A 25738-nucleotide genomic window follows, 5' to 3' on the forward strand; every position below is an offset into this window, starting at 1 on the left:
CGTAAGCGATTAACAGTTGATTTTTTTTTCTAAAGGATTTTGTCCTGTCTATATAAAATTTTCATAAACCAAAAAATCCTAGGGTCTAATCACAAGTCAATAGTAAATGTGAGCCAAACTTCACAATAGAGAAAGTGTGTGAAAACAAAAATATAAGTATGCTAGAGGGGTTAACTAAGGGCAGATCCCTTTAAGGACGTAATCCCTCACTCACCAATGGTGACATACTTCATCATAGGGACTCTCCTCCCAAAGGAAAAGCCTAGTTCCTTTGAGGGCTACAACCCCCTCACTGTGAGGGAGGAGCTCAGGGATTTTTTAATGGGGTATATTGGGTGTCCTAAACCCACCTATGACGAGTCTAATGTGTGAGTGAGGACGCAGCGCAAATAATAATAAGGTGTGAGTGAATATTAAAACTGACTACTGAGCAGAAAAACAATTTTAATCTATATCAATTTTTGCGTAGGTCCTGATAAAAGCCTGATATGGCTGAAACAGGTCGACCATTTGTCATTACACTTGAGTGGCTTATATCCATGCCGTTTGCGTACTGCTTTTTTAATCCTGACACTAGGCAGATATAGATTAAAATTGTTTTTCTGCTCAGTAGTCAGTTTTAATATTCACTCACACCTTATTATTATTTGCGCTGCGTCCTCACTCACACATTAGACTCGTCATAGGTGGGTTTAGGACACCCAATATACCCCATTAAAACATCCCTGAGCTCCTCCCTCACAGTGAGGGGGTTGTAGCCCTCAAAGGAACTAGGCTTTTCCTTTGGGAGGAGAGTCCCTATGATGAAGCATGTCACCATTGGTGAGTGAGGGATTACGTCCTTAAAGGGATCTGCCCTTAGTTAACCCCTCTAGCATACTTATATTTTTGTTTTCACACACTTTCTCTATTGTGAAGTTTGGCTCACATTTACTATTGACTTGTGATTAGACCCTATGATTTTTTGGTTTATAATATGTTCTATAGGGGATTCAATCCTTAGTGGTCTTTAAATTTGTCCCTTGAACCCTCCTCCTTGAACTACTGTGTTTTCTGAGTATATAAAATTTTCGACATCTTTTGACATCCAATGTGTGAAGAGATCTTTCTGCTGTAGAAGATGGATCTTTAAAATATGTAGGTAAAACAATAGGTTCGTTGAGGTGAAAAGGCGTTGGAACTTTTGGAATTAATTTTGGATTCGTTCTGAGTATCACTCTGTCTGCTTTGAATTGTAAAAAAGGTTCTGCTATAGAAAAAGCCTGAATCTCACTGACTCGTCTGGCTTGACGTCAGAGCCAGGAGTAAAGCCACTTTCCAGGAGATGAATTTCAGGTCAGTCTTGTGAATCGGTTCGAAAGGTGACTTCATCAGCTATGTTAAGACTGTGGTAAGCTGCCAAGGTACTGACTGCCGTTTAATTGGAGGGAATACCCTAAAAAGACCCTTCATGAATTCTTTAATTACTCTCTGAGACCAAACAGATGGCTGAGTTGGTCTTCTGCGATATCTGGAGATTGCCGCAAGGTGCACCTTCACCGATGAGTGAGAAAGCCCTGCTTTGGCTAAATTCAAGAGATAAGGAAGAATTTGTTCTGGAGATGATAGCAAGGGGTGCAAAGCTTGATGCAAACACCATTGACAAAACCTTTTCCACTTTGCCGCATATGTCTTATTGGTGGACGCTGCTCGAGAGTGAGAGAGAATATCTCAGCATTCTTGAGGGATATTTAGAGATTTGAATTTGTACTCATGAGGTTCCAGGCTGATAAATTTAGTGATTCCAATTGTGGATGAAGGACCTGACCTTTGTTCATTGAAATCAGATTGTGCATCAAGGGAAATTGCACCCGGGGAGCCACCGACATCTGTAGAAGCTCTGAGAACCAGAACTGTCTTGGCTAAGCCGGGGCTATGAGGATCAAGTGACATGGTTCCAATCTCTTTTTCTTGAGTACCTTCGGAATAAAAGGGAAAGGAGGAAATGCGTGCGCAAACATACCTGTCCAGCGAAGGGAAAGAGCATTCCCCCATGAGCCTCGTTGAGGGAATCTACTGGGAAACTGTTTGTATTTTTTGATGTTTTGAGTGGCAAACAGGTCTAACCCTGAGGTGCCCCAGAGTCAGAATATTTGCAGTAGCTGACCTTGATCCAGTTCCCATTCGTGACATAGGGATGTCGATCTGCTTAGCGAGTCTGCTCGCGTGTTGCGAATCCTTGGGACATGCTGAACTTGTAGAGTGATTTTGTGCTTTAGGAGCCACTGCCAGATTTCTTGTGCAGACAAGGGTTTCGATCTAGTTCCTCCTTGTTTAAGCTGATAAAAGATAGTTGTTGTACTGTCCGTTCTGACTGGGGATGGGGAATCTTGAATTCTGGAAAGAAATGCTTGTAGGCATAAGAACACTGCTTTGAGTTCGAACAGATTGATGTGTAGCTTTGCGTCCTGTTTGTTCCAATGGCCTTGTATTTCCAGGTCTTGTAGATGTGCTCCCCATTCCTATAGGGAGGCGTCCGTTGTCATTACATAACTGGGAGATTGTGGCTCGAAGAGTAGTCCTTTTGAAAAAAAAATCTTATCCCCCACCATGACAGAGCTTTCTTTATCAGAGGATTGATGACTATCAGATCTTCAAAAGATCCTTGATGTTGCACCCATTGTAGGTCGAGAAGTTCTTGAAGAGGCATCATGTGAAGGCGGCAATTCGGGACTAGAGGGATGCAGGATGAAAGCATCCCCAGCATGGACTTGAATATCCTCACTGAAGCGAACTTTCTTTTTCTCAACTGATAACTCGGTTTCAAGATTTCCTGAATGCGCTCCTCCGATGGGTACGCCTTTGCTTCACTTGTTTTCAATACAGCCCCCAGAAACTGGAGAGTCTGAGATGGAACTAGAGAGGCCTTTTCTATATTAATCTTTAAACCCAGGGATACAAAAAGGTTTGTGCAACTTTCCAATGATTCTCGAGTGTCTTGATACGATGGGCCCTTGACTAGCCAATCATTCAGATATGGATATACCTGGTGACCTTGCTGACGTAAATGTGCCGCCACTGGAGCCATGCCCTTCGTGAACACTCTTGGCGAGAACCGGAGGCCAAAGGGGAACACTCTGAACTGCTAGTGGCGCCCTGCAACCTCGAACCCAAGATACCGTCTGTGCTTGACGTGTATTGGAATAGGGAAGTATGAATCTAATAGATCTAAAGATGTCATATACTCTCCTCTGTTCAGCATCAGCAATATATCTTGCAGGGATAACATTCAGAAAGACTGTTTACTGATAAATGTGTTTAAATCTCGTAGATCCATCACCTGTCTCCACTTGGTAGCCTGTTTTTTCCGTATAAGGAAAAAATGTGAGTAGAATCCTTTTCCTCGTTGTAGACGAGGGACCTCTTCTATTGCCCCTTTTATGAGAAGCAAAAGAATCTCTCTGTTTAGGGCCGAAAGATGCTGCTCTTTTCTGGGAACAGGTAGTTGGTCCGGTGGTCTTTGGACGAAGTCTAGGGTGTGACCATGGTGAATAATGTCCAACACCCATCTGTCTGATGTTATTGACAACCATTGGTGGTAAAAGCGAGAGAGGTAATGGGTCCGGTGAGGATTGGTTGATATCGAGGTGGTTGGCACCTTGAGAATGTCACTGTCTCCTTTTAAAGTCCTGAGGTTTTCCCCTCGCAGAGGACTTTCTTCTGTTCGTCTGCTGTTGATAAGAGGCACTAGATGATCAAAAGTGTTGCGTATTGGAAAACTGCCAATACCCCTGCTGTTGGTAAGGCTGGTACCAAAATGATTGAAAAGATGGTCTTTGTTGATAATGACCTCTTGTTCCTCGGCCCCGAAAGGACTGGAATCTGTTCTGTTGTAGAGACCCTAAGGCTCGAGCCGTATCTGTATCCTTCTTAATCCCTTGAAGGGCATCTACCATATGTTTTCCAAAGAGATTCTCCCCATCAAAGGGCATATCGACAATGTTTGCTTGCACTTCTGGTCTGAACGAGGTGGCCTTAAGCCAGCCCTGCCTGCAGAGTACCACAGCTCCTGCCATCTGTCTAAAGGCCACTGCAGATATATCCATGGCTATGTTGATCATCTCAGAGGCCGCTCGGGCCCCATCTTGGAGTATCTGTACGGCCTCTTCTTTCTTGTCTTCTGGAAGATATGATAATAAAGGTGCCAGATCTGACCACATTTGTCTATCATATCGACTGACTATAGTCAGCGCATTAGAGACTTTGATAGACGCGGCCGCCATGACAGCAAAACGTTTTCCTGCGCCATCCAGTTTTCTTCCTTCTTTGTCTGGAGGTGCTGAGCAAGTCGTTGCCGGGTTTTTTGAACGTCTTTGAGCCGCCTGCATCACTACTGAATCTGGCCTGGGATGACCTATCAGGCATAACTGGGACAATTCTGGGGCTTTATATTTCTTTTCAACTCTCGGGATCGAGGCTGAAATGGAGGCTGGGTTTCTCATAATTTTTAAGCCTTCTTCCCATATATAATTGACCACAGGGATAGTCCTGATTGACTGCCTGGCGGAATCTTTGAAGTCATATAAGAAACATTCCGTTTCTTTTACTCAAAGAGGGAGATCAAATCGTTCTGAGGCTCTTTCCATGAGCTCGTGAAATCCCCCGATATCCTCTGGCGGGGAGTTTGCTAGAGAAGGTGATGGGGTGGGAGATGCTGTAGCAATATATTGGTCCCATTCATCGCCCACAGGTGAGCCTGTGTTAATTCTCTTTCCTCTGGTTGGTTTTCTACCTCGCTTTCTACATAGTCGTCTCTGATGGTTATCACCTTTGGAGGTGGTAGCTTCTGCGACGCTTGAGGTGTTTGTACTTTCACAGCCGGGGTTACGCTGTGCGTTTTACTTGTGGTGTCAGACGAGGGAGCATTGGCTTCCGGGAAGTGTCTGTGTAATCTGTAATCATATGTTGCAGATCCGTTACCAAAGATATTGGCATGGATATAGACTCTTCCCTTTGGGGGATATCCTCTTCCCCCTCATACTCGTAAGAATCCTGAAAAGATTCATATCTTGTTGCACTTGACAAATGGCGGTCTTTGAAAGAGAAGTCCTCTTGTACCACTTTGGATTGTTCCTGGTATTCCTCCTCATCTGTGTCTTAGCTTTTTACTTTAAGATGGGCTGTAAAGGATCCCATAAGCATCATCTTCCTCTGACTCCTGCATTTCAAGCAAATTGGATGGAGTAAGCAGCAAAACTTTTGTTCAAGATAAAACTTCTGCTGAAGGCTTTCCTGCTTTAGGTATCGACAGGGATCTTTTTCTTTGCGTCAACGAGCCCGTCGACAGAGGATACCTTTTAATAGAGATAGACGTCACAGTTCTTGGAGAAATTGGAGACTTGAAAGTCGTTGTCGACTGAGCAGTCGTCGACGAGGTCGTCATCAACGAGGTCATCGTCGTACCAATTATAGACGGTGTCGTAATTGCCGTCGACAAAGCTGTCGTCGTGGTGTGAGTTACTGTCGACGACGCTGTCGATATCTTCGTTAGCGTAAGCACCATAGACATCTTCACTTTCGTCGATGGGTCAGACGACAGAGCCTTCGTCTCCATAGTTTTCTTGTGAGGAGTGTGAGGCACTGAAGCGGATGCAGACTCCTTATCCTTAGATTTACTAATTTGTTTTTTTTTAGAGTCACTCTTAGACTCAGAAGGCTCCATCTTTCTTTCTGGAGTGCAATGAGCCTTTTCCTCCTCCGAACCAGAGTCAGACATGGCCTCCTTCTTTGGAAGCCATAACAGCAAACGTGCCTCTCTATCCCTCAGAGTTTTTGCAGGAAAGGTCCTACAATGCTTGCACTCCTTAGGGACATGCTTAGGATGAAGGCAGTATAAACAATCTTTGTGGGGGTCCTTCGAGAACAGTCTGGCCTTCCCAAAAGATCTACAAGGTCTGAACAGCCTCTCCTGAGATCTGTCAGACATTTTACAATTGAAGAAAAAAGTAACGCTGGTCGTAGTGGGCATAGTTGCGCTACGTGGAGCATCGCATAGTGTGGCCAACTCTACGCACACTTGCGCGCTCCGCGTAGCCCCACTACGCGCCGCCCGCCCTCATTTTAAAATAAGTTAAACTATGTTAAAAATAAGATAAAATGCCTTACCTGGGGTGCGGCGCCCCGGGGCTCCCTCTTCCTCGTTGACGGCAACTTCTTTCCACAAATGCGCATGCGCGGACGCCCGCGCATGCGCATTTCTCGTGTGCGTAGCGCTGCCTGCTACGCCTACTTCGTAAACCGCGAAGCAGGCAGCGCTAAGTACACTACGTGGGCGGAGCGGAGCACTACGCCCGGGTTTAGAAAAAAGGCAATACCTTAGTTCCAGAGCAAAACTGCTGTGAAATAACAGGTGAAAAGTTCACCAAAGGAACAAACTGAGCAGAGATCAGGGAGACTCCTTCTCATTCGACGGCGGTTGGAAATCTGAGGTATGGTGGCTGTGCTGGGGATTGTGATCTCAGGGCTGACTTCTCATTGGTTGGTATTTGGACCATATAGTGATGGTACTGGGTTATTAAGTATAAGGCATTTCTATGGTATTAGTGCAGTTTTTTCTTTATACAGCTATCTATTTTGTTATACCGTGAGACTCACACCATGACGACGGGGAAGATACAAGCATGTGGATCTATTAAAGATTCAATACTGGAGAATCTTGCATGCCAGCTCTCTGGTGCCCCCCACCCCCAATTAAAACACTGATTTTGACCTCTAAAGTAGGGAGCTGGAGATCGAAAACTTTGGCTGCCCTACGCATGACCATTGCAAAATATGCACTTTCTCTTCAGTGTCAAGGCCAGGAGGCGAGAGGATTCTAGACTCAATATCAAGGCTACTGGCTTCTTGGAGGTCATCAAACCAACTATATTCATAGTAAGGTTGACCTATCTCATCACCCATGTGATAGTGGCTATCCAAATCTGTACCAAATAAGTAATGTAACGTGAATTTTTCCTTGTGCAGCTGGTTTATCCAGCGGGGAGGACTGCGCTTCAATTAAATTCAAGCACAGCCTCATTGGGGTTGTAGCTGAGGTGACTGAATAGCTGCGGCGACTGAGTCAGGAAGCACAATGGGCACCTTGTCCTCCTTCATTGATGGGATCAGCGTTGAGGCTCTAGGGACCGGCTTGGAGCATGATACTGGAGTCGGTACAGGAGCTCGTGGAGGCCAGTGGTAGATCCAGAGGGTCTATTTGGTGCCATAGCGAACCCGACTGCAATATTCCAGATGGAGTGCCTCTCAGCTACTTGGATCCTGAAAGCTTGCCAGAGGAAGTGGACATGGATGGACTTGATTAACACTTTGATCTGCCTAGTGTTGCAGACAAACCCAGAAACTCTAGTTGTGCCAGGTCAAGTTGCAGGATAGGCTCAGATGTCGATCAACTTTGGGAGCAGGAGCAAGAGGCATAGTGACGCCCTGGCATAGTCTCAGGAGTATGGGAGTGGCGGAAAGGGTCAAAGTCCCTCTTGGATTTTGTGAGGTTTTTTTTCGACTTACACAAAGACTTGGAGCGTGATGAAGAACGACCTCAGGAACAACCCCTAGATTGGGTATGAGACCAGGACTGACCCTTTGACTTGGACCAATCTTGCTGTAGGGCTTTTCAGTGCTTAGCAACAGACTTCCACCTTGTGGTGTCGTATGGCCCTCTGGTTCATTGACACGAAGTTACTGTAGGCTGTAGAGTCGTGACTGGACCCCAGGCACCACAGACAAACCTGATGAGGATCTGTCACCGACATTTTTCTATAACAGTCCCTACAGAGTTTAAAACCTCTTTTTCAGGTGACATTTCCCTTGAACATAAAAAAATATTTAGAAGTAAAATGTCTTACAGAGACAAGAGGTAGCTCTGGCTCTCCGTTTGGTGGCAGGGCAAGAAAGGAGCAAACTAAGGACACAGTAGGGGTGCCTATATAGACTGTGTATGTCATTGCCGCACAGGAACGTGCCACCTGCCGGTGTGCATAGTTACTGATGAAAAGGTTTCTGGATCCAGTCTGACACCTGGGGAATATTCAAACGGTATTCAAAAGGTGAGGAATCTCTGTTAGGAGTGTTGCAATATATAGTTCATATTACGAGGCATCATATATAATAAGGGACAGTGTGCTGTAGGAAGCTGGCTCTGTATATACTATACCAAAGTGAGTTTTAGTGTGCAGAGTCCAGGGAGTCCCCAGAGGTACAGCAGAGGCTAAAGTAGGTAAGTTATAAAAAGCTCTCTTTGTGGTAGTGCGGGCAAGCAGCTAGGCTTATCCAGAGGGTGTGTTAAGCATTTATTGTTTTCACTCACTCAAGACTGAAAGCACACACTCAGAGACTGAATCCAGACCAATTAGGTAAATATACAAAATACTTATGTTTTATTTTGAGAACCAACCAGGACTTGGCACAGTTAAGTAAAAATACACTCTCACATGCAAGACTTCACAAGCAAGTGAACTTGTGGTTGTATTTGCAGTTGTTACAGGTTTGTATTGGCTTTCAAAACAGTTTAAATTACACAGTAATTACTTTTGGAATACTTTTTGATTACTATTGTATTACATTGACTACTGGGGGTGGTATGCCTAGATGCCCCACCAGGGATCTCACAATACAAGGTAAGTAAGACTTTTTAAGTTTAGTTACTTTTTCTTTCATACAAAGTTCAGCTCAACACAACATTTTTAGAAACAAAACATCACATTAGTTCCTATGGGGAAAAGTGTTCGCTGTTTCTCCGGTAAGTAAACAACTTACGAGTGGGAGTTTTGGGGGTTAGGACCAAGGTTCCTTAAGGTCTAGATAGGCACTCAAATTGCACCACCAGGGGCAGTGGGTGCAGGGGCCCAACAGTAGTCAATGGGGCTAAGGGGGGGGCCTTCGGTCAGGGGCTGCTTACGAGCAGACCACTCGAGTGTGGGAGCAAAGCTCCTGGGCTTAAGGTCAGAACTGCAGGCCAACAATCAGCACAGGAGCTGCACCACCAGAGGCACAGGGGCGGCCAGGTGCAGTGTGCCAAGGAGACATCGGGGGCCCTGTGGATTCCAATGGAGACCTTCAATTCGACAAAGAGGCTGCAGGCTCGGGTAGGGAGACTTCCTGAAGGCGACCACCAGCTGGAGAGGTAAGTTGGATTCTGGGAGGATGCCTGGACACTGTCACTTGGGCCACCCAAGGCCGTGGGATGTCTGATGCAGGGGTGTCTTTTGGTGTCGGGTCTGCAGGTGTCGTCTTGAAGCTTGAGGGAGGTCGAGATCACCAGGATCGCTGGGGTGACCTCCTTATGGTGTTGGGCCTCTCGAACTCGGGCCGTGGGCATCGGGTGCAGAACCGCAGAGCCGCCTGGGTCCGGGTTCTGGTCTTGGAGTCTTTGTTGAGCAAATCCGGTTCTCATGGGAGACAGAGTCTGTAAGATGAGTGCAGGGCAGGCCCTCCAGGCTCTGGAGGCTGCTGGCTATGCTGGATTCTTTGCTGTAGGCAGGTCGGAGTTGGGACAGTCCGGTAGGGCTGGCCAAAGCAGTAGGTGTCCTCTTCTTCCTCGGTCAGCACGACGCTTCGGTCCTCCTTCTTTCTTCCTCAAATCTGAGGAGGCAACGTTTGAGGATCTCCCATAAATACAAGGGTGTGCAGGTCGGATCCAATGGGTCCCTTCCTTGGAGTGAGTTCACCCTGTTGGGAGGGGGGCATGAGCCTCTTCCTAATTGGTTGGGTCCCCTCATCTCCAAGATGGAGGGGACTGTGATGTGTGCTTCACCTTGCCTCCCCACTTGAGGGGTGGGGTTGGCAAAGGTGGGCACACCTTTCCTCCTAGCTCAGTTTTCCTACAAATTCTCCTGCCCAAAGTGTGGCTCAGAACCGGTGGGAGACAGTTGCTGGGGGCAGCAAAAGTCAGGGACAGCTTACAAAGGCAGCAGGCCTTTGAAGCTTTCCCTGTTGTGAACTTAGCCCAGCCTAAGGGGGAGGCATGACACCTCTGCCCAGGAAAGGCTTTGGTTCTGGACCCAGGGAGCGAAGGCTCTCTACCAAGGGGTCCAGAAACCTGTCTGGTGGTGGCAAATGGTGGGCAGCCATTCAGGAACCACTCCAGGGCTGGTTGTTTTTCAGGGGGCATCTCTAAGATACCCTCTGTGTGCATTTTACATTAAATTCCACACTGGCATCAGTGTGGGTTTAATTTGCTGAGAAGTTGGCTACCAAACTTCCCAGGTTTTAGTGAAGCCACTATGGAACTGTGGACTTTATAATGACCAGTTCCTACTCTTTATGGCTTCACGGCACTTAAAATGTCTAAGAATGGACTTAGACACTGTAGGGGTACAGGGCTCAAGCTACTGTACCCTCACCTGAGGGCTAGTGCACTCTGCTTGATGGGTGACTTACCTAGGCTTTAGGCAGTGGGCTGAAGGCATGGCACACAGGGATGTGTGCCATGTCAACTCTTCACTTTGCTCTGCACCAAAACACACAGCCTGCAATGACAGTGTGTGGGTTTTATGGTACAGGGTCTCTAAGAGTGCCACAATAGGCACTGCAGCCGTTAGAGGCCTTCCCTGGTCACAGTGCCCTTGGTACCCATGGTACCTTTTACAAGGGCTTTGAAATCAAGGAGAGGGGTCTCTTTATTCCAAAGGGATGGAGCACCCAGTAACTGTCATGTTAAAAGAAATGTTCCCTTTGGATGGGATCTAGGTTCAACAAGTCACACTCAAACCAAACTTATACTCCACACATCTCATATTAATCAATGGTTAAGGCACTTAAAAGTCGACTGCTTGTTTTAGTCAAATAATTAATATATTTTATTTAGTAAAAAGGATTTTTTATACCAGTTCATATGACACACACAATTAAAAAGCACAAACATTCATAAGTATTAAAAACACAATGATCTAAAAATACAGCGAGAAAGGAGAATGTAGAGAGACAATACACTATCTTTTGCGTGTTAATTTGACTATACACATAGACAGCATAGGGCATGTATCTAAATTCCCTGTCCGCGGCGAAATGCTGACTCTTGCCAAATTTATCACAACTTCTATTGTGGGCGTCGACGCGTTTCAGTGACACATTCGCAATAGGACCACCTTCTTTAGGACATTAACTTTTTTTCTCCTCTTATCTTAAAAATAATCAGATATCAACTTTGTGTCAAACCTATAGTACAAATAAGAAAAAAAAAACATTTGTGTCACTTCATTAGTCATTAATCGACTTTTTAGATTAGACCAAATTTAAACCAACAAAATCAATATTATTCCTATACAATGCAATCTCATTTCATCCAAATTGCTTTAGCCTGTCCCTCCCGGTTTATAAGTGCATTAACCATCCACACAGAGAGAATCATCAAAACCATTCGTATCAGGATACTCACACATACTTATTCCGAATCTCACCGGTTGTAATTTTGCATAGAAATGAATGAAGAGAAACTCACTGGTGCAACTGCAGTCAGTATTCGGGTTTTCAAGTCACTTCCACTAATGGTTGAGGTTAAATGACGTGTTCAGAATATCTATAATGTTGAAGGACATTCATTACTCCTTTCTATTCGCTCCCCATTTATGTACACAAAAAAGGGAAAATTAAACGCCGGTACATGAATCACGAACTACGACCGAGATATAACCTATGGGGACGCGGTTTCGTCAGATTAAAGAGGTAAGACGTTGGCTACATAGACTATGGGTGTCTTCGATTGGGTCTTGACTTAATGTTTGATAAGGGTGGAATACATGAAGTCTAAGTCTGAACGTTTCGCCCAAGAAAATAGATGATGGCGGGCGGGATGGTTCCGGGAAACCGAAACACGATGAATGCCTCAGTGAAATATAGATGAGGGAGGGCGGGATGGCTCGTTGAAACGGAAACGCGATGTATGCCTCAGTAAACATGGGAGATAGAGGACTGTGGTAGACATAACTGTATTTACGGTGAATATACACTGATCCTTTATCACATGGGCTGACATGGAGCCTTTTTGTCATATGCAGCCACAAACAAGGTACCCTATCGTTGGGAGTGAAAGGGAAAGGAATATGCTACTTACCAGTATGCATCTGTTCTTGGCATGTAGAGCTGCAGATCTACACACTTGTGCATAGATAGCCATCTGGTGTTGGGCCCGGATGTTTGCCGTTTGCTTTTCCTCTTGGAAAGGCTTTGGAAGTCACCAGGTCGGTGACTCCTCCCTTGGATCGTATTGCGCATGGGCTTCAGCTCCATCCTCAGATTGTTTTTCGCCAGCAGGGAAAGATGGAGCGTAGTAATAACAGTGAAGATGCCCATGTGTGTGTTATCTAAATAAGATAAACTGGAACAGATACAGGTAGCCGGGGAGGCGGGTGGGCGTGTGGAGATTTGCAGCTCTACATGCCAAGAACAGATGCATACTGGTAAGTAGCATATTCCGTTCGAGGCATATGAGCTGCAGATTACACACTTGTGCATAGATTATATAGCAGTACCCACCGTTAGCGGCGACCACCTGTATCTGTTGCAGTGGTTTGAAATAATGTTTTGAGTACAGCCTGGCCCACACTAGCTTGTTGCTTAGTTTGCACATCTACACAAGAGTGTTTGGTGAAAGTGTGCGGCGTTGACCATGTAGCTGCTTTGCAGATATCATCTAATGGGATGTTTCCTAGAAAAGCCATTGAAGCCCCTATTTTACGTGTAGAATGGGCTTTAGGGGGAACGGATAGCGTTTGTTTTGCTTTATGGTAGCAAATCTGAATGCATTTGACAATCCACCTAGCTATCTCCGACTTGGAGATGGGGTTGCGCTTGTGTGGTGGAGAGAAAGAGACAAACAGTTGTTTGGTCTTACGGAAAGGTTGTGTTCTCTCGATGTAGTAGAGTAAGGCTCGTTTGACATCTAGTGTGTGAAGAGCTCTTTCTGCAACAGTTTGTGGTTGCGAGAAGAATACTGGTAGTTCTTGTAGGAAGGTGGATATCTGACTATGGTTACCCCCAACTTTTTGCCTAGTGTCTAGCTGGTTTTTCGACTTAGTTGGCCTGAGATCCTGCCATTCAGGGTCTCAGGCTGTCTGCTCTCTCTTTAAAATGGACTCCATGTACCCTAGGTACATTCCCAATTGGTAAGGATCACCTTATTGGACCCTGTACAGTGTACCCTAGGTACCCAGAGCATAGGTGTACCCTAGGCCTCCCAGGGGCTGCAGCATGTATTATGCCACCCCTGGTCTGGCCTTCCAATCAGACACAACTGGCTGATCACTCAGCTGGGGCAAGGTCGTGTAATCACCCCTTGCTTAGATATAGTATACCTATATCTACCCTTAAAATAGACACATGTGTACCTATCAGCCACTCCTATGGCAGGCCTTAACAATCCTGGAGGCAGAGTGCTTGGTAACATATGAGATGGTGCTCTAGCATGAGCTGAGCCTGTCTGCAGCTTTCGGAACCATGTCCTTATAGCTGTTCTATGATATAGCCTACCATATACTCTTAAAGTGCCTTATAATCTTAAACGGTTATGGTAACTATGGTTTGGCTTTATCAAAACATGTTGTGTAAGGTGTCTAACACTGTGGAATAATACCCCCATACCATTTTTGGTGATGAGGATATTATCCCCCCCTTCTAGAGGGAGAGACGTGTTAAAATCCTACTTTGCTGTTTAACTCTAACCAAAGCCTCAGCATCACAAAATGGATGCTGCTGCCACGACACAAGTCTGACCTCCTGCTGCTGGGAGTGATCCCGGCAAGGGAGGCTTGGACAATAGGTTTCCTGCTTGGGGAGGTGCTAGCACCTACCCAGACAGACTTTAGTGTATTGGGGCAGGGAGGGCTGAAAGGAATGAGACATGCCTGGGGCACACAAGGTGTCCCATGCATAGTCCAGTTCAAACCGGTGCTGGGGCACTCCAGCCCCAGTCCTGGCGCGAAACTGGACAAAGGGAAGGGGGTGTAACCACCCCCCTCCCAGGTCCCACCCATAAGGCGTGACCTAGCAGGTAACCCACCCCCCAGATTAGTATAAGAGTGGTAGCTGGGCCCCAGGAGATTAGATTATCCTGAACCTGCAACTTGAACAGAAACTCTGGACCTTCGACATTCGACGAAAGAAGAAGACTGAAGAATCTCCCTTGTGGCCAAGGAGTGGCTACCCTGTGCAAACAGGCACCATCAAAAGACTACCCTTTGCTTTGCTGAAGTTCTACGAGGGACCGACTGCAGAGCCCGACCAGAGCCTTGACTTCCAGACTTCTCCGACCCTGATCCACATCCACAGCCGAGCTGAGATCCGTGGAGGCGACGAGAGACGTGGGACCGGCTACCTGGGAAAAGTGGCTAGTATCTTCGTGCACAGCTTCTGAGGCACCCTCGAAGTTGTGCACTGGGGATTGAGAATCCCCAACCCCAAGCACCATCTGCACCGAAGATCAGCCCCTCACACTCCACGAGTCCTGCGTGGGGCCCTTCTGCATTTTCCAGCTTGCCGCGTCTGTCCGGTTGCTTGCCCGTTGGCTAGTGGCCTTTGTGACGACGCACCCTGAAATCTTCACTGCTGGTTTGGCTCCTCCAGACTGGCTCCCGCTTCCTTGCAAAAGAGAAGCACCCCAGACCTTCCTGGTCTGCACCAGAAGCAAGTCCTCCGTTCTTCGTGGGTTCCACTTGCCAAGGCTTGGTGAGTCCTAGTTCGACTTCGACGCCGCCGACAGCAAGAGCCTTCGTGGGACAGCTCGCCTCCTGGTCGTCCTCGACGTCTCCTGGTACCCGTGGCTGCAGCGACAAGCTTCATCTTTCACCTGCAATCTTCACGACATCGCCTGGTTCCTTCCTGGTTCCACGTGGTCACTGGCTAGTGACCTTGACTATGTCCCTTCTGCTTGCAGGTATCCTCTCTTCTTGATCCCAGCCTTGGGATCCACCGGACACTCTTCACTGACTGCCTGTCAGCAACTTTCCTTCAGGCATCCATAGAAGTCCACGACGAAACCCGACGCAAGTTCACACCTATGCACCCGCAGCCCGTGGGCTAGGTAACTTGGGTACTTCGGTGCTCACAAGGGTAGTGACTATCCTAGGGTCTAGTTTCCGAGTCTCGACTCTCTAGCTGCTTCAGAAGTGTCCTTAAACTGTTAATTTCTAACTGCTAGTAATTCTATCGACTTTTACGCATTACGCGTGAGTGTTTCCACTCTGCACCTGAATCCCGTGGGCCTCCCACTTCCTAACTGTTGCTAGTGTAGTGTAGCCCCAGCGATTCCCTAGGCCTAGTCCTATCCTATTTCTGTGACAGTGGTCCTTATACCACTTCTTTAATATATGGTTTGCGTGGCTCCTAGGGCCTAACTGTATTACTTACCTGTGTGACTTAATGTTTGCATAAATAAGACTGTGTTGTACTTACCTCTAATCTCAAAGAGTGCTGAGGGTTTGTCTAGAATAAATACACTTTATTTTATATATATATCTGTTGTGGTGTCCTTTCATTTGGTATTCAAGGGATTATATATGGTATCACAGCTGGCTTCACATGCCATTCAGAGTTTAGCCTAAGACTGCTCTTGTCCATGCTACCACTAGGATAGCTGGTCTATAAGGTTGACTTTACAACCAATCACCATAAGGGTTGTTTGGACTGATATAAGGTGTACACTAGAACTAGTGACATCATACATCAGGCCAACTTCTCACAGTTCTACAGATTGGTTTAGGTGAAAAGGAGAAATGACTTAGGGGAGGAATTTTGGGTTGGTACGGAGAACCACCTTATTATGGTGCATTTGTAGAAAAGGTTCTTGAATAGTAAATGCTTGTATCTCACTGACCCTTATGAGGGAAGTAAGGCTACAAGAAAAGCGGTTTTCCATGTTAAGAATTGAAGTTCACATTTGTGTAGGGGTTCAAAAGGAGGTCCCATTAGTCTGGTGAGAACGATATTTAGGTTCCACACAGGTGATGGTGGCACTCTGGGGGGAATTATTCTTTTAAGGCCTTCCATGAAGGATTTAATGGCAGGTACTCTAAAGAGTGAGAGATGTTGCCTGTTTTGTAGGTAAGCTGCTATGGCTGCGAGGTGTAGTCGAATGGAAGTATAGGCTAGATTGCACCTTTGTAGGTGGAGTAAGTAGCCTATGATGTGTTGAATGGACACATCTAGGGGATCGATGGTGTTGTTATGACAATAGACAACAAAACGTTTCCACTTGGCGGCGTAGCACGCTCTAGTGGTAGGGCGCCTAGCTTCTTTGAGGACATTCATACAGTCAGGGGGAAGATTTAGGTACCCGAATTCTAGGATTTCAGGAGCCAGATCGCAAGGTTGAGCTGAGCTGGGTCCGGGTCTCTGATCGCTCCATGGTTCTGGGTTAAGAGGTGTGGAGAGAGGCGTAATTTTTGATGCGGTACTACCGATAGTTCCAGCAGTGTGGTGTACCACGGTTGTCTGGCCCAAGTTGGCGCTACTAATATTAGTATGAGGGAGTGCTGTTGTAGTTTGCGCACCACTAGTGGAATGAGTGGGAGAGGCGGAAAAGCGTTCGCAAAGCTGCCTGACCAGTTCATCCATATCGCATTGCCTTTGGACAATGGGTGTGGGTATCTGGCGGCGAAGCTTGGGCATTTTTTGTTTTCGTGGGTGGCGAAGAGGTCTATCTGTGGATGCCCCCACATTTGAAAGTATGGGTGAAGAACTTGCGGGTGAAGTTCCCACTCGTGGAGTTGTTGTGTTTGTCTGCTGAGTAGATCTGCTATAGTGTTTTGTACTCCTGGGACATGTTGGGCTAGGAGAAAGATTTTCTGGGGTTTGGCCCATCTCCATATGCTCTGTGCTAATTGAGAGAACTGTGGAGAGTGTGTGCCGCCTTGTTTTTTAATATAATACATGGCTGTCATGTTGTCTGTGCGGATTAGGACTGCTTTGCCCGAAATGTGTGTTTGAAAGGATTTTAGGGCTAGGAAGAATGCTAGTAACTCCAGATGGTTGATATGGAGTAGCTTCTGTTGAGGTGTCCATTTGCCTTGCATGGTGAGATGTAATAGATGAGCTCCCCAGCCGGAGAGCGATGCGTCTGTTGTTAGTACTATCTGGGGAACCGGGTCCAGGAACGGTCGACCTTTGGAAAGGTTTGTGGTGGTCCACCACTGCAGAGAGCGATGAGTACGATGTTCTACCAACACCAGATCTTTTAATTGACCCTGGGCCTGGTTCCATTGGTGCGCTAAGCACTCTTGGAGAGGACGCATCTGGAGTCTTGCGTGAGGTACTATGAAGATGCAAGAGGCCATCATCCCTATTAGTTGCATGAACACCCGAGCTGGAAGGGAGTGTTGTGCTATGAATTTTGCGCGTAGAGCCTGAATGCTTGCAATCCTGGCAGGATTGGGGTAGGCGAGCGCTTTTGAGGTGTCTATAGTGGCACCTAGGTATTGTTTTATGTGGGATGGTTGGAGATGGGACTTTTCGTGGTTTACCGTGAAGCCCAGCTGGTGAAGTAGCTGAATCGTGGTGTGTGTGTGTTGTACACACTGATTGTCTGAACTGGCTTTTATCAACCAGTCGTCTAGGTATGGGAAGACATGAATGTGTTGTCTTCGCAGATATGCTGCCACCACTGCTAGGCACTTGGTGAATACTCGTGGTGCGGTTGTGGCTCCGAACTGGAGCACTTTGAATTGGTAGTGTTGGCCGTCCACTACAAATCTGAGGTACTTCCTGTGAGCATTGTGCACTGGAATGTGGAAGTAAGCGTCTTTTAGGTCCAAAGTGGTGAGGAAGTCGTTTTGGGAAAGTAGCAGAAGTACTTGCTGAAGCGTCACCATATGAAAGTGGTCTGAGTGTATGTATTTGTTTAGGGGCCGAAGGTCTAGGATGGGCCGTAGAGTCTCGTCCCTTTTTGTAGACCCCCATATTTTGTTGGTTGGTAGGAACGTGTTCTATTGCCTCTTTGTCTAGGAGGGAGATTACCTCCTGCTTGAGTAGCTTGAGTAGCTTGAGTAGCTTGAGTAGCTGCAGATGTTCTGGTGACATCGCGTGTTGCCTGGGTGGAATGTTTGGGGGGGTAGATGTTAGTTCTAGGCAGTAGCCTGACCGAATTATTTGTGTTACCCCTTTGTCTAAGGTGATGGTAGTCCAGACCGGAAGGAAAGTTTGGAGTCTGCCCCCGACCGGATTGTGATGGTCTGGGGGAAGTGGAGGGAAGTCATTGGGTAGGCGCGGTGGCATAGCGGGCGGTGTTTGTTTTGCCTCTGCCTTTGTTATTGTTGCCCCTGTAGCCACCCCTTTGGTAACCCCTTGTAAAGGTGGACTGAGTAGGGGATTTGTATGAAGTGGAAGCGGTGTCTGAGGAGTAGCCTCTGGACGTGCTCCGAAAGGAAAAGCGGCGAAAGGAGCGTCAGGGAGGGTGAGATTGTAAGGCTCCCATGGATTTTGCCGTGTCAGTGTCCTTTTTCATTTTCTCTAGGGCGTCATCCACTTTGGGGCCAAACAGATGTTCCTGTTCAAAGGGATGGTTGAGGATGGAGGCTTGTACCTCCGGTTTAAAACCTGATATCCTTAGCCAGGCATGGCGACGGAGGAAGACACTAGTATTGATAGCCCTAGAGGCTGTGTCTGCTGCATCTAAGGCATAACGTATGGAGGTATTGGTAATTGTTTTGCCCTCCTGAATTAGCTCATTGGCCCTAGCTTTGTATTTATCAGGGAGATGGTGCATTATGGCTTCTAGCTCGTCATAATGGGCCCTGTCATACCTCGCTAGTAGTGCTTGTGTATTGGCGATACGCCATATATTGGCCGCTTGAGATACAGTACGCTTGCCTGATGCGTCCAAGAGTTTAGACTCTTTGTCAGGTGGTGGTGCATCACCTGACGCCTGGGAGTTGGCCCTTTTCCGTGCCGTGGATACTACCAAGTAATCTAGTGGCGCTGGCCCTCTGATGTAGGAGGGATCTGTTGGGACAGCTTTATATTTCTTCTCAATGCATGGGTTAATGACCCTGGCCCTGACTGGGTCCTTAAAGACCTCCGGCGCATGTTTTATAACACCCTTTAGCATAGGCAATATGGAGGTGGTCCTATGTGTGGTGTCAAATGTATTTAGGAGGAAATCCTCCTCCACTGGGTCGGTATGTAAATCTACCCCGTGGTAGTGTGCCGCCCTTTGCAATAACTGGTTGAACCCCAAGGAGTCTTCTGGTGGAGAAGGTCTGGAAGGGTAAAGATCGTCTTGTGGGACGTTAGGGATATTATAATCGTCCCATGGGTCTGGGGATCCTGTGGGAGTGGGGTCCCCTGTAGGTATATCTTGGGGTACATCCCCTATGCCGTCGTATGGATCCCCTTGTTCATCATCATCTGGGGATGGGGTGGGGGAATGATGAGGTGGGGGTGGAGGAGGGGAAGGTGGAGGAGGTGGTGACGGTGGGGAAGGTAGTCTGACAGGGGAGGTAGCAGAGTCCTTCCTTTTTGGAGGTGGAGGCAGAGCAGGTTTGTCGGTCTCTTTTTGATAGAGAGCATCAAATGTCCAGTTTTGGGATCCTTAGTTAATGTTTTTTGTAAGGGATCCAGTGTGAATAGTTCTGGAGAGGTTGGTTGGTCCGTCGGCACCGAAGGTGTCGGGGCCGTTGGTTTCCTAGGCTTGTCGGTGCTGGTTCGTTGTTTGGAACCATGCTTGGAAAGCTCCGATTGTTTAGTAGGCGCCGAGATGGATTTCAGCTTCGAAGTGTCGTGCCGGTGGTCTTGTGGGCTTTTGTCGGTACCGAAGATGGGGTCGGTGCCGAGGAGCTGGGTCTCGACCCAGAGTGTTTCGGTGTGCGGCTCGGTGTTGAGATGGAGGCCGGTTTCTTTTTCGGTGCCGAAGAGTGTTTATCGGCTCCGACGGTGGGCTGGCTTGAGCCCGAGCCGCCTGAAGGCTTAATTGGCTTCTTTACCGGTCCCGAAGGTGCGGTGTGGGAAGCGGAGTCTTTGGTCTTGCTTAGACCCGAAGGCGAAGGCTTGACCGAAGCCTTTTTCGGTGCCGGTGAAGGTGTGTGAGGGGGGGGGGGGGTAGAGTAGTACTCACGACCCTCTGTGCCGGAGTGATGTCCGCCACATCTGAATCGTCGGCTTTGGATGTGCTGATGAGTCCCTCGTCCGTGTGTTGTTCTGGAGCGTCGACGCCTTCCCTGAAGACGTCATCCGGGATCGCCGTCGAAGAGTGTGCCATGGTTCTTCTGGCTCTTCGGTCCCGAATCGTTTTCTTGGACCGGAAGGATTTACACGCCGGACAGTCTCGAGCCTCGTGTTCAGGGGAGAGGCAGAGGTTGCACACCTCGTGGAGATCGCTGTGGGGGAATTTGGACCCACATCGAGGACACTTTTTAAATGGAGTCCTTTCCATTAGCCAGGACCGGAGCTAGGGTAGGCCCAAAGGCCGCCGTCGACGACTGGAACGGAAGGTCTTGCCGATGAGAGGCGCGTCGAGCGGGGAGATCGCGATCGAAAACAATACCGCGAATTGGGGTGAGGATTGCGCGTCGATCGTCGAACTGGAAGCTGTTCGGAACCGGAGCGCGAAGATTACATCCGAGCCCGATGGCGGAAAAAAACAATCTGAGGACGGAGCCGAAGCCCATGCGCAATACGATCCAAGGGAGGAGTCACCGACCTCGTGACTTCCAAAGACTTTCCAAGAGGAAAAACAAACTGCAAATATCCGGGCCCAACACCAGATGGCGATCTATGCACAAGTGTGTAATCTGCAGCTCATATGCCTCGAACACATTGATACCCGCTACTGGAAATGCGACTGAGGGAGGTTGTTGTCTTCATAGACCTAATGATTTATGATTAAGGTCTACAGTCTATCTACCTGAGGTGAGGAAGATTAAAATACTTATTTGTAATACAATGTGACTTAGCCTCCATTATGATAACCATAGTGTTCTAAAGTCTAGATTCATGCTGAGATTTACGGTAACTGGATTTTAAAATATCTTTTAGGGTTAATTCTCTTGGAAGCATATCAAATCTTCCAAGTCAAGCCTCTTTTCATAATCAAGATCTGAGGTTCAAAATATATAGAGGTAACATATGATTTAAATACACCTATTTGATTGTGTACATAAATAGGGAGTGAATAGAAAGGAGTAATGAATGTCATTTACCATTATAGATGTTCTGAAAATGTAATTTAACCTCAACCATTAGTGGAAGTGGCTTGAAAACCCTAATACTGAGTGCAGTTGCACCGGTGAGTTTCTCTTCATTCATTTCTAAGCAAAATTACAACCGGTGAGATTCAGAATAAGTATGTGTGAGTATCATGATACAAATGGTTTTGATGATTCTCTGTGTGGATGGTTAATGGACTTATAAACCGGGAGCGACAGGCTAAATCAATTTGGATGAAATGAGATCACATTGTATAGGAATAATATTGATCTTGTTGGTTTAAATTTGGTCTATATCTCAAAAATTGATTAATGACTATTGAAGTGCCACAAATGTTTATTTGTGTTCTTATTTGTACTATAGGTTTGACACAAAGTTGATATCTGATTATTTTTAATATAAGAGGAGAAAAAAAGTTAATGTCCTGAAGAAGGTGGTCCTATTGCGAATGTGCCACTGAAACGCGTCAGCGCCCACAATAGAAGTTGTGTAAAATTTGGCAAGAGTCAGCATTTCGCCGCAGACAGGGAATTTAGATACATGCCCTATGCTGTCTATGTGTATAGTCGAATTAAAACGCAAAAGACATAGTGTATTGTCTCTGTACATTCTCCTTTCTAGCTGTATTTTTAGATCATTGTGTTTTTAATACTTATGAATTTTTGTGCTTTTAAATTTTGTGTGTCATATGAACTTTTATAAAAAATCCTTTTTACTAAATAAAATATATTAATTATTTGACTAAAACAAGCAGTCCACTTATAAGTGCCTTAACCATTGATTAATATGAGATGTGTGGAGTATAAGTTTGATTTGAATGTGACTTGTTGAACCTAGATCCCATCCAAAGGGAGCATTTCTTTTAACCTTTTACAAGGGTACATCTCTGGCCTGTGGCCAGAGATGTGGCAATTGTGGGTACATAGGTACAGTTCTGGGAAAGAACACAGGACCTGTGAACCCGATTGTCAGGGACCAAGGGCACACCAATTAAAAAAGTGCATCAAGTGTCAGACAAAAAGTGGGGGGTAACCATGCAAAAAGGGACACTTTCCTACACGTGGGCAGACTTGAAATGGGATACAATTAAACTGGAGTTAACTTTATGTTTATGTGGATTTCAATAAACTCATCATTTACATTTTCTTCCCACTTTCGGACGGCATGACTCGTGGGTGGGGAGGTCAATGGAATCGTGCAGGGGTTCGCGCGCGGGGGGGGGGGGGATTTAAATAAAAAAAACAAAAAAAATGACCTTACCAGGTCCCGCACCGCCTCTGCTCCTGGCCGGGTCCCGCGTTGTTTTCCTGCTGCTTTCCTGCTCTCCTGCCTCCAGCAGGAACATGAAGAAGACAGGCTGCCTCCCCTCCCCTAAGCCAATCACAACGCCGCAATAGCAGCGTTGTGATTGGTGAGGACGCCTATGGGAAGGTCATATATAGAGAAAATCCAGAGTGCGCATGACTGGTTCAGTTGGCCCCAGAGGGCCGACCACCGTCAGGGCACACAGTATTGGGTAAGCCACTCCTCCCTGAATTGCCCACCCCCAACCAGGCATACACTTCTGCTTTCTCGCAGTGCGAGAAGCAGAAACATAAAATGGTATTTAAAATACCATTTTATGTTTCTGCTTCTCGCACTGCGAAAAAGCAGTAGGGTGACGCTCCTCTGCCCTAATGGAGGAGCCGCCATTCAAAGTGTCACATTTACAAACAGCAGGCATCTTCCACACAGTGGTCTGTATTTATAACAGCAAACATTTATTAAAATGGAAGGAACTTAACGTGAAAAAAAAAGATTAAAAAAATAATAGCACCTAATTCTTTTAATTGGAAGTGGAGAAACAAATTGACCGAATGTTTCATAGAAATAGTAGCTGTGAACTACTCTGAAGGGGTCTGTGAGCTACTGGTAGCTTGCGATCGACTGGTTGGAGACACCTGGAAATTTATTAAGCTGGGCATGCCGGTGTCTGGTAACACTGCGCGAGTGGCTTCAACTTTAGTAACTCACAATGATTTTTATTGATCAGAAGTAGCTTGGAGACCCCTGTTCTAAAAGAATGAAGAAAATACCTCAGTCACTGGATGTGGTGCCTATTCAGCAAGAAAATATTGAATAATCCATTAATACCCTTTATTTTACAGACTTAAACATAAGTACGGAATGTGTTAAAGGGATCCAATTGCCTAAAAGCATTTAAGGATCCTAATATAACATCTCTAGCTGGTTGGGTAAAAAAGATGAACATTACCTCTTCAATTTTTTTCATCATTCCACTCAAGGAGGGGTCCTTTCCATCAAGCAGACGTACTCTGTTCTCCGTCTCTGGGCTCTCCACATTTTTCTCCAGTTCGTTCACTTTGTCATGACACTGCGAAAACTGAAACATTAAATAAAAAATTCAAGAAGTGTTGTTAAATAAAAATATGCAGTGAGGCACACTGTCTAAAAACAAAGGAATATGATCTTAAAATACAAAAAGGGTATTAAACCCCAAAGCATTTCCCAATGAACTTCCAAAAGTACAAAAACAACTATGAACGAATGTGATCAAGGAAAGTTTATTTCTGCAAGTCTAAGACTGAGAACACATTGTTAATAATGAACTAAACCCACTCTAGTGCAAAGGACGTCGAAAGTCACGTCCTGAACAATGCAATTAATCCTTAGCACTTTATTGAAGTATGGTTTAATGCGGCACTTTTATATGGCAGAGTATACACAATTATGCAGAAAATAACAGGACATTTTTATGGCATAATGCTGGATAATCTATGACAGAATTATCTAAATGTTGTCATTTCAACAGCTATTAATGACATCTAAGCAAAGTTACTCCATATTAGTATCAGTCGAACTGCTAAATAAAGCAACATATAGCAAACAGAAACTGAAAGGTGATAGAGCACTATGTTATTCCGAAAATAGTAGGGGTGCATCATAATCGTGCAAAGTCTGTACCTACATAGGTATCCTACGTTGTTTTAACAGATGATCATTAGAGGAGTAAATGTAACAAAATGTGAATATAATGCTAGAAATGTAATGCGTGTTAGTCAAAGAGTCATGATTTTAAAATATAACTGCCTATTGCAAAGATCCTGATGAATTAAGTCGTGTGAAATGTAATGCCTTTGATTTAAACGTGCACAATATTAAAGCCTGCACGAGTATGAAATGATTACACATATATTGAATGTAATGAAAATAATGCTTGTAGACGCAATGTTTATTAACGTGTGATTTATAATGTGCGAAGGCTTGATCGAAGGTTCATGTATTGTAATGAAAGGCCTATTCGTTCCTTATGTTAGCTGAATATTGTAGGTCTGAAATGTGCTTTCCCTGGGAGCGCTCTCATTTGGAGGTAGTCAGCAGATTTCTGTGAGTGGAAGGTTTTCTCGTTCTCAAGCTTCTGTTGCAGGTGCAAGGACATCGTCTTCGTTAGCAAATACTAACCTTTTGTTTTAGGAGTTAGGTATGGAGAAGCGTTTGCTACAAGAGTCTCCAGGAATGCAGATAATGAGAAGCCGATAGTTTTGGTGCTGAGGGAGCCTGGGACTCAAGGACATTCTAATAGTTATTGGACACCATACAGGTTTCGGTGGAAAAATACCTCCAGGAGGTGTCCAGCCAGAAGAGGTGGAACAAAGGCGTGTCTTCCATGTTGTGCATTTTGTATTAGGGACAGTGCCCGAGGGAAGAGTTAGGAGATGAGACAGTGAGGCATTCGACGGCAGTTGGAAGGGATCGATACAGAGGGAGAAGACTTAGAATGATGCTGTAGCTTTGGCTACCGACCCTTCAACGAGAGTGTACTTCTTAGGAAGTCTTCACGAGCGGACACCTTTTTCTGATCCTGTCTGGGGGAATGCTAAGTAGGGATGTCAGTTTAGTGGTAGAGTAGGGACAGACTAATACATTTCTTTATAGGTATCCATGAAGACTGATTTAGATACTGGAGCAGTTATCTTTTGCTTGATAATTTTAGAGTTCATTATTCTTTTTATGCTTCATCGAGTTAGGTTGCAGCGTAGATTAAACTTTGTATTAGTTCCCATGTATCTTCTTAACCTCGTCATGAGGTGCTTGTATGTTCAGTTATTTTTGGCTTTGTAATAAACCCCCTAAATCTTAACTCGGAGTTAGTGATTCTTTAGAGTGGTAGTTAATTTATTATTGGCCTTGTTTGGATGGATTGATTTCTCTCCTTTACACTTCACAGCAGGTAAAACGATCCAGTCGACCTGAGGATTCTTATGGGTGGTAAGAGATGGTGAGATAAGATAAGAATCCGGCGTTATCAAAGGTAATCATTGAACTTTGCAAAAGATGGGCCAATACGCAAATTCTGACATGGTTTTTAGTAACTTTTGATTCATTTAAACTTGAAACAATTTCTTTGGGTGAAATCCACAGATTATGCACCAGGAGGTGGATTATATTGCAAATACAACAAATCCATAATCATGCAGAAATGGCTGCAGATACACAGAATTCCAGTGACCTATGTATGACGAACATAAATTTACAGTTGTAAAGTAAAGCAGTAGGGAAGGAAGGCTTAAAT

The 25738-nt window shown here is 45.8% G+C and overlaps 1 protein-coding gene across 1 annotated transcript in view; it reads right to left on the reverse strand.

The window, feature by feature from the left end:
• CCDC146 (coiled-coil domain containing 146) overlaps window positions 1–25738 on the reverse strand; it is a 1030007-nt gene that overhangs the window by 142655 nt on the left and 861614 nt on the right. The window contains exon 16 of the mRNA XM_085654014.1: window positions 23420–23548. Coding sequence (XP_085510140.1) covers window positions 23420–23548 — 129 coding nt within the window. The remainder of the gene's footprint in view (window positions 1–23419; window positions 23549–25738) is intronic.

Source organism: Triturus cristatus, chromosome 4_1, assembly GCF_964204655.1.
Source record: "Triturus cristatus chromosome 4_1, aTriCri1.1, whole genome shotgun sequence".
NCBI classification, from domain to species: domain Eukaryota; kingdom Metazoa; phylum Chordata; class Amphibia; order Caudata; family Salamandridae; genus Triturus; species Triturus cristatus.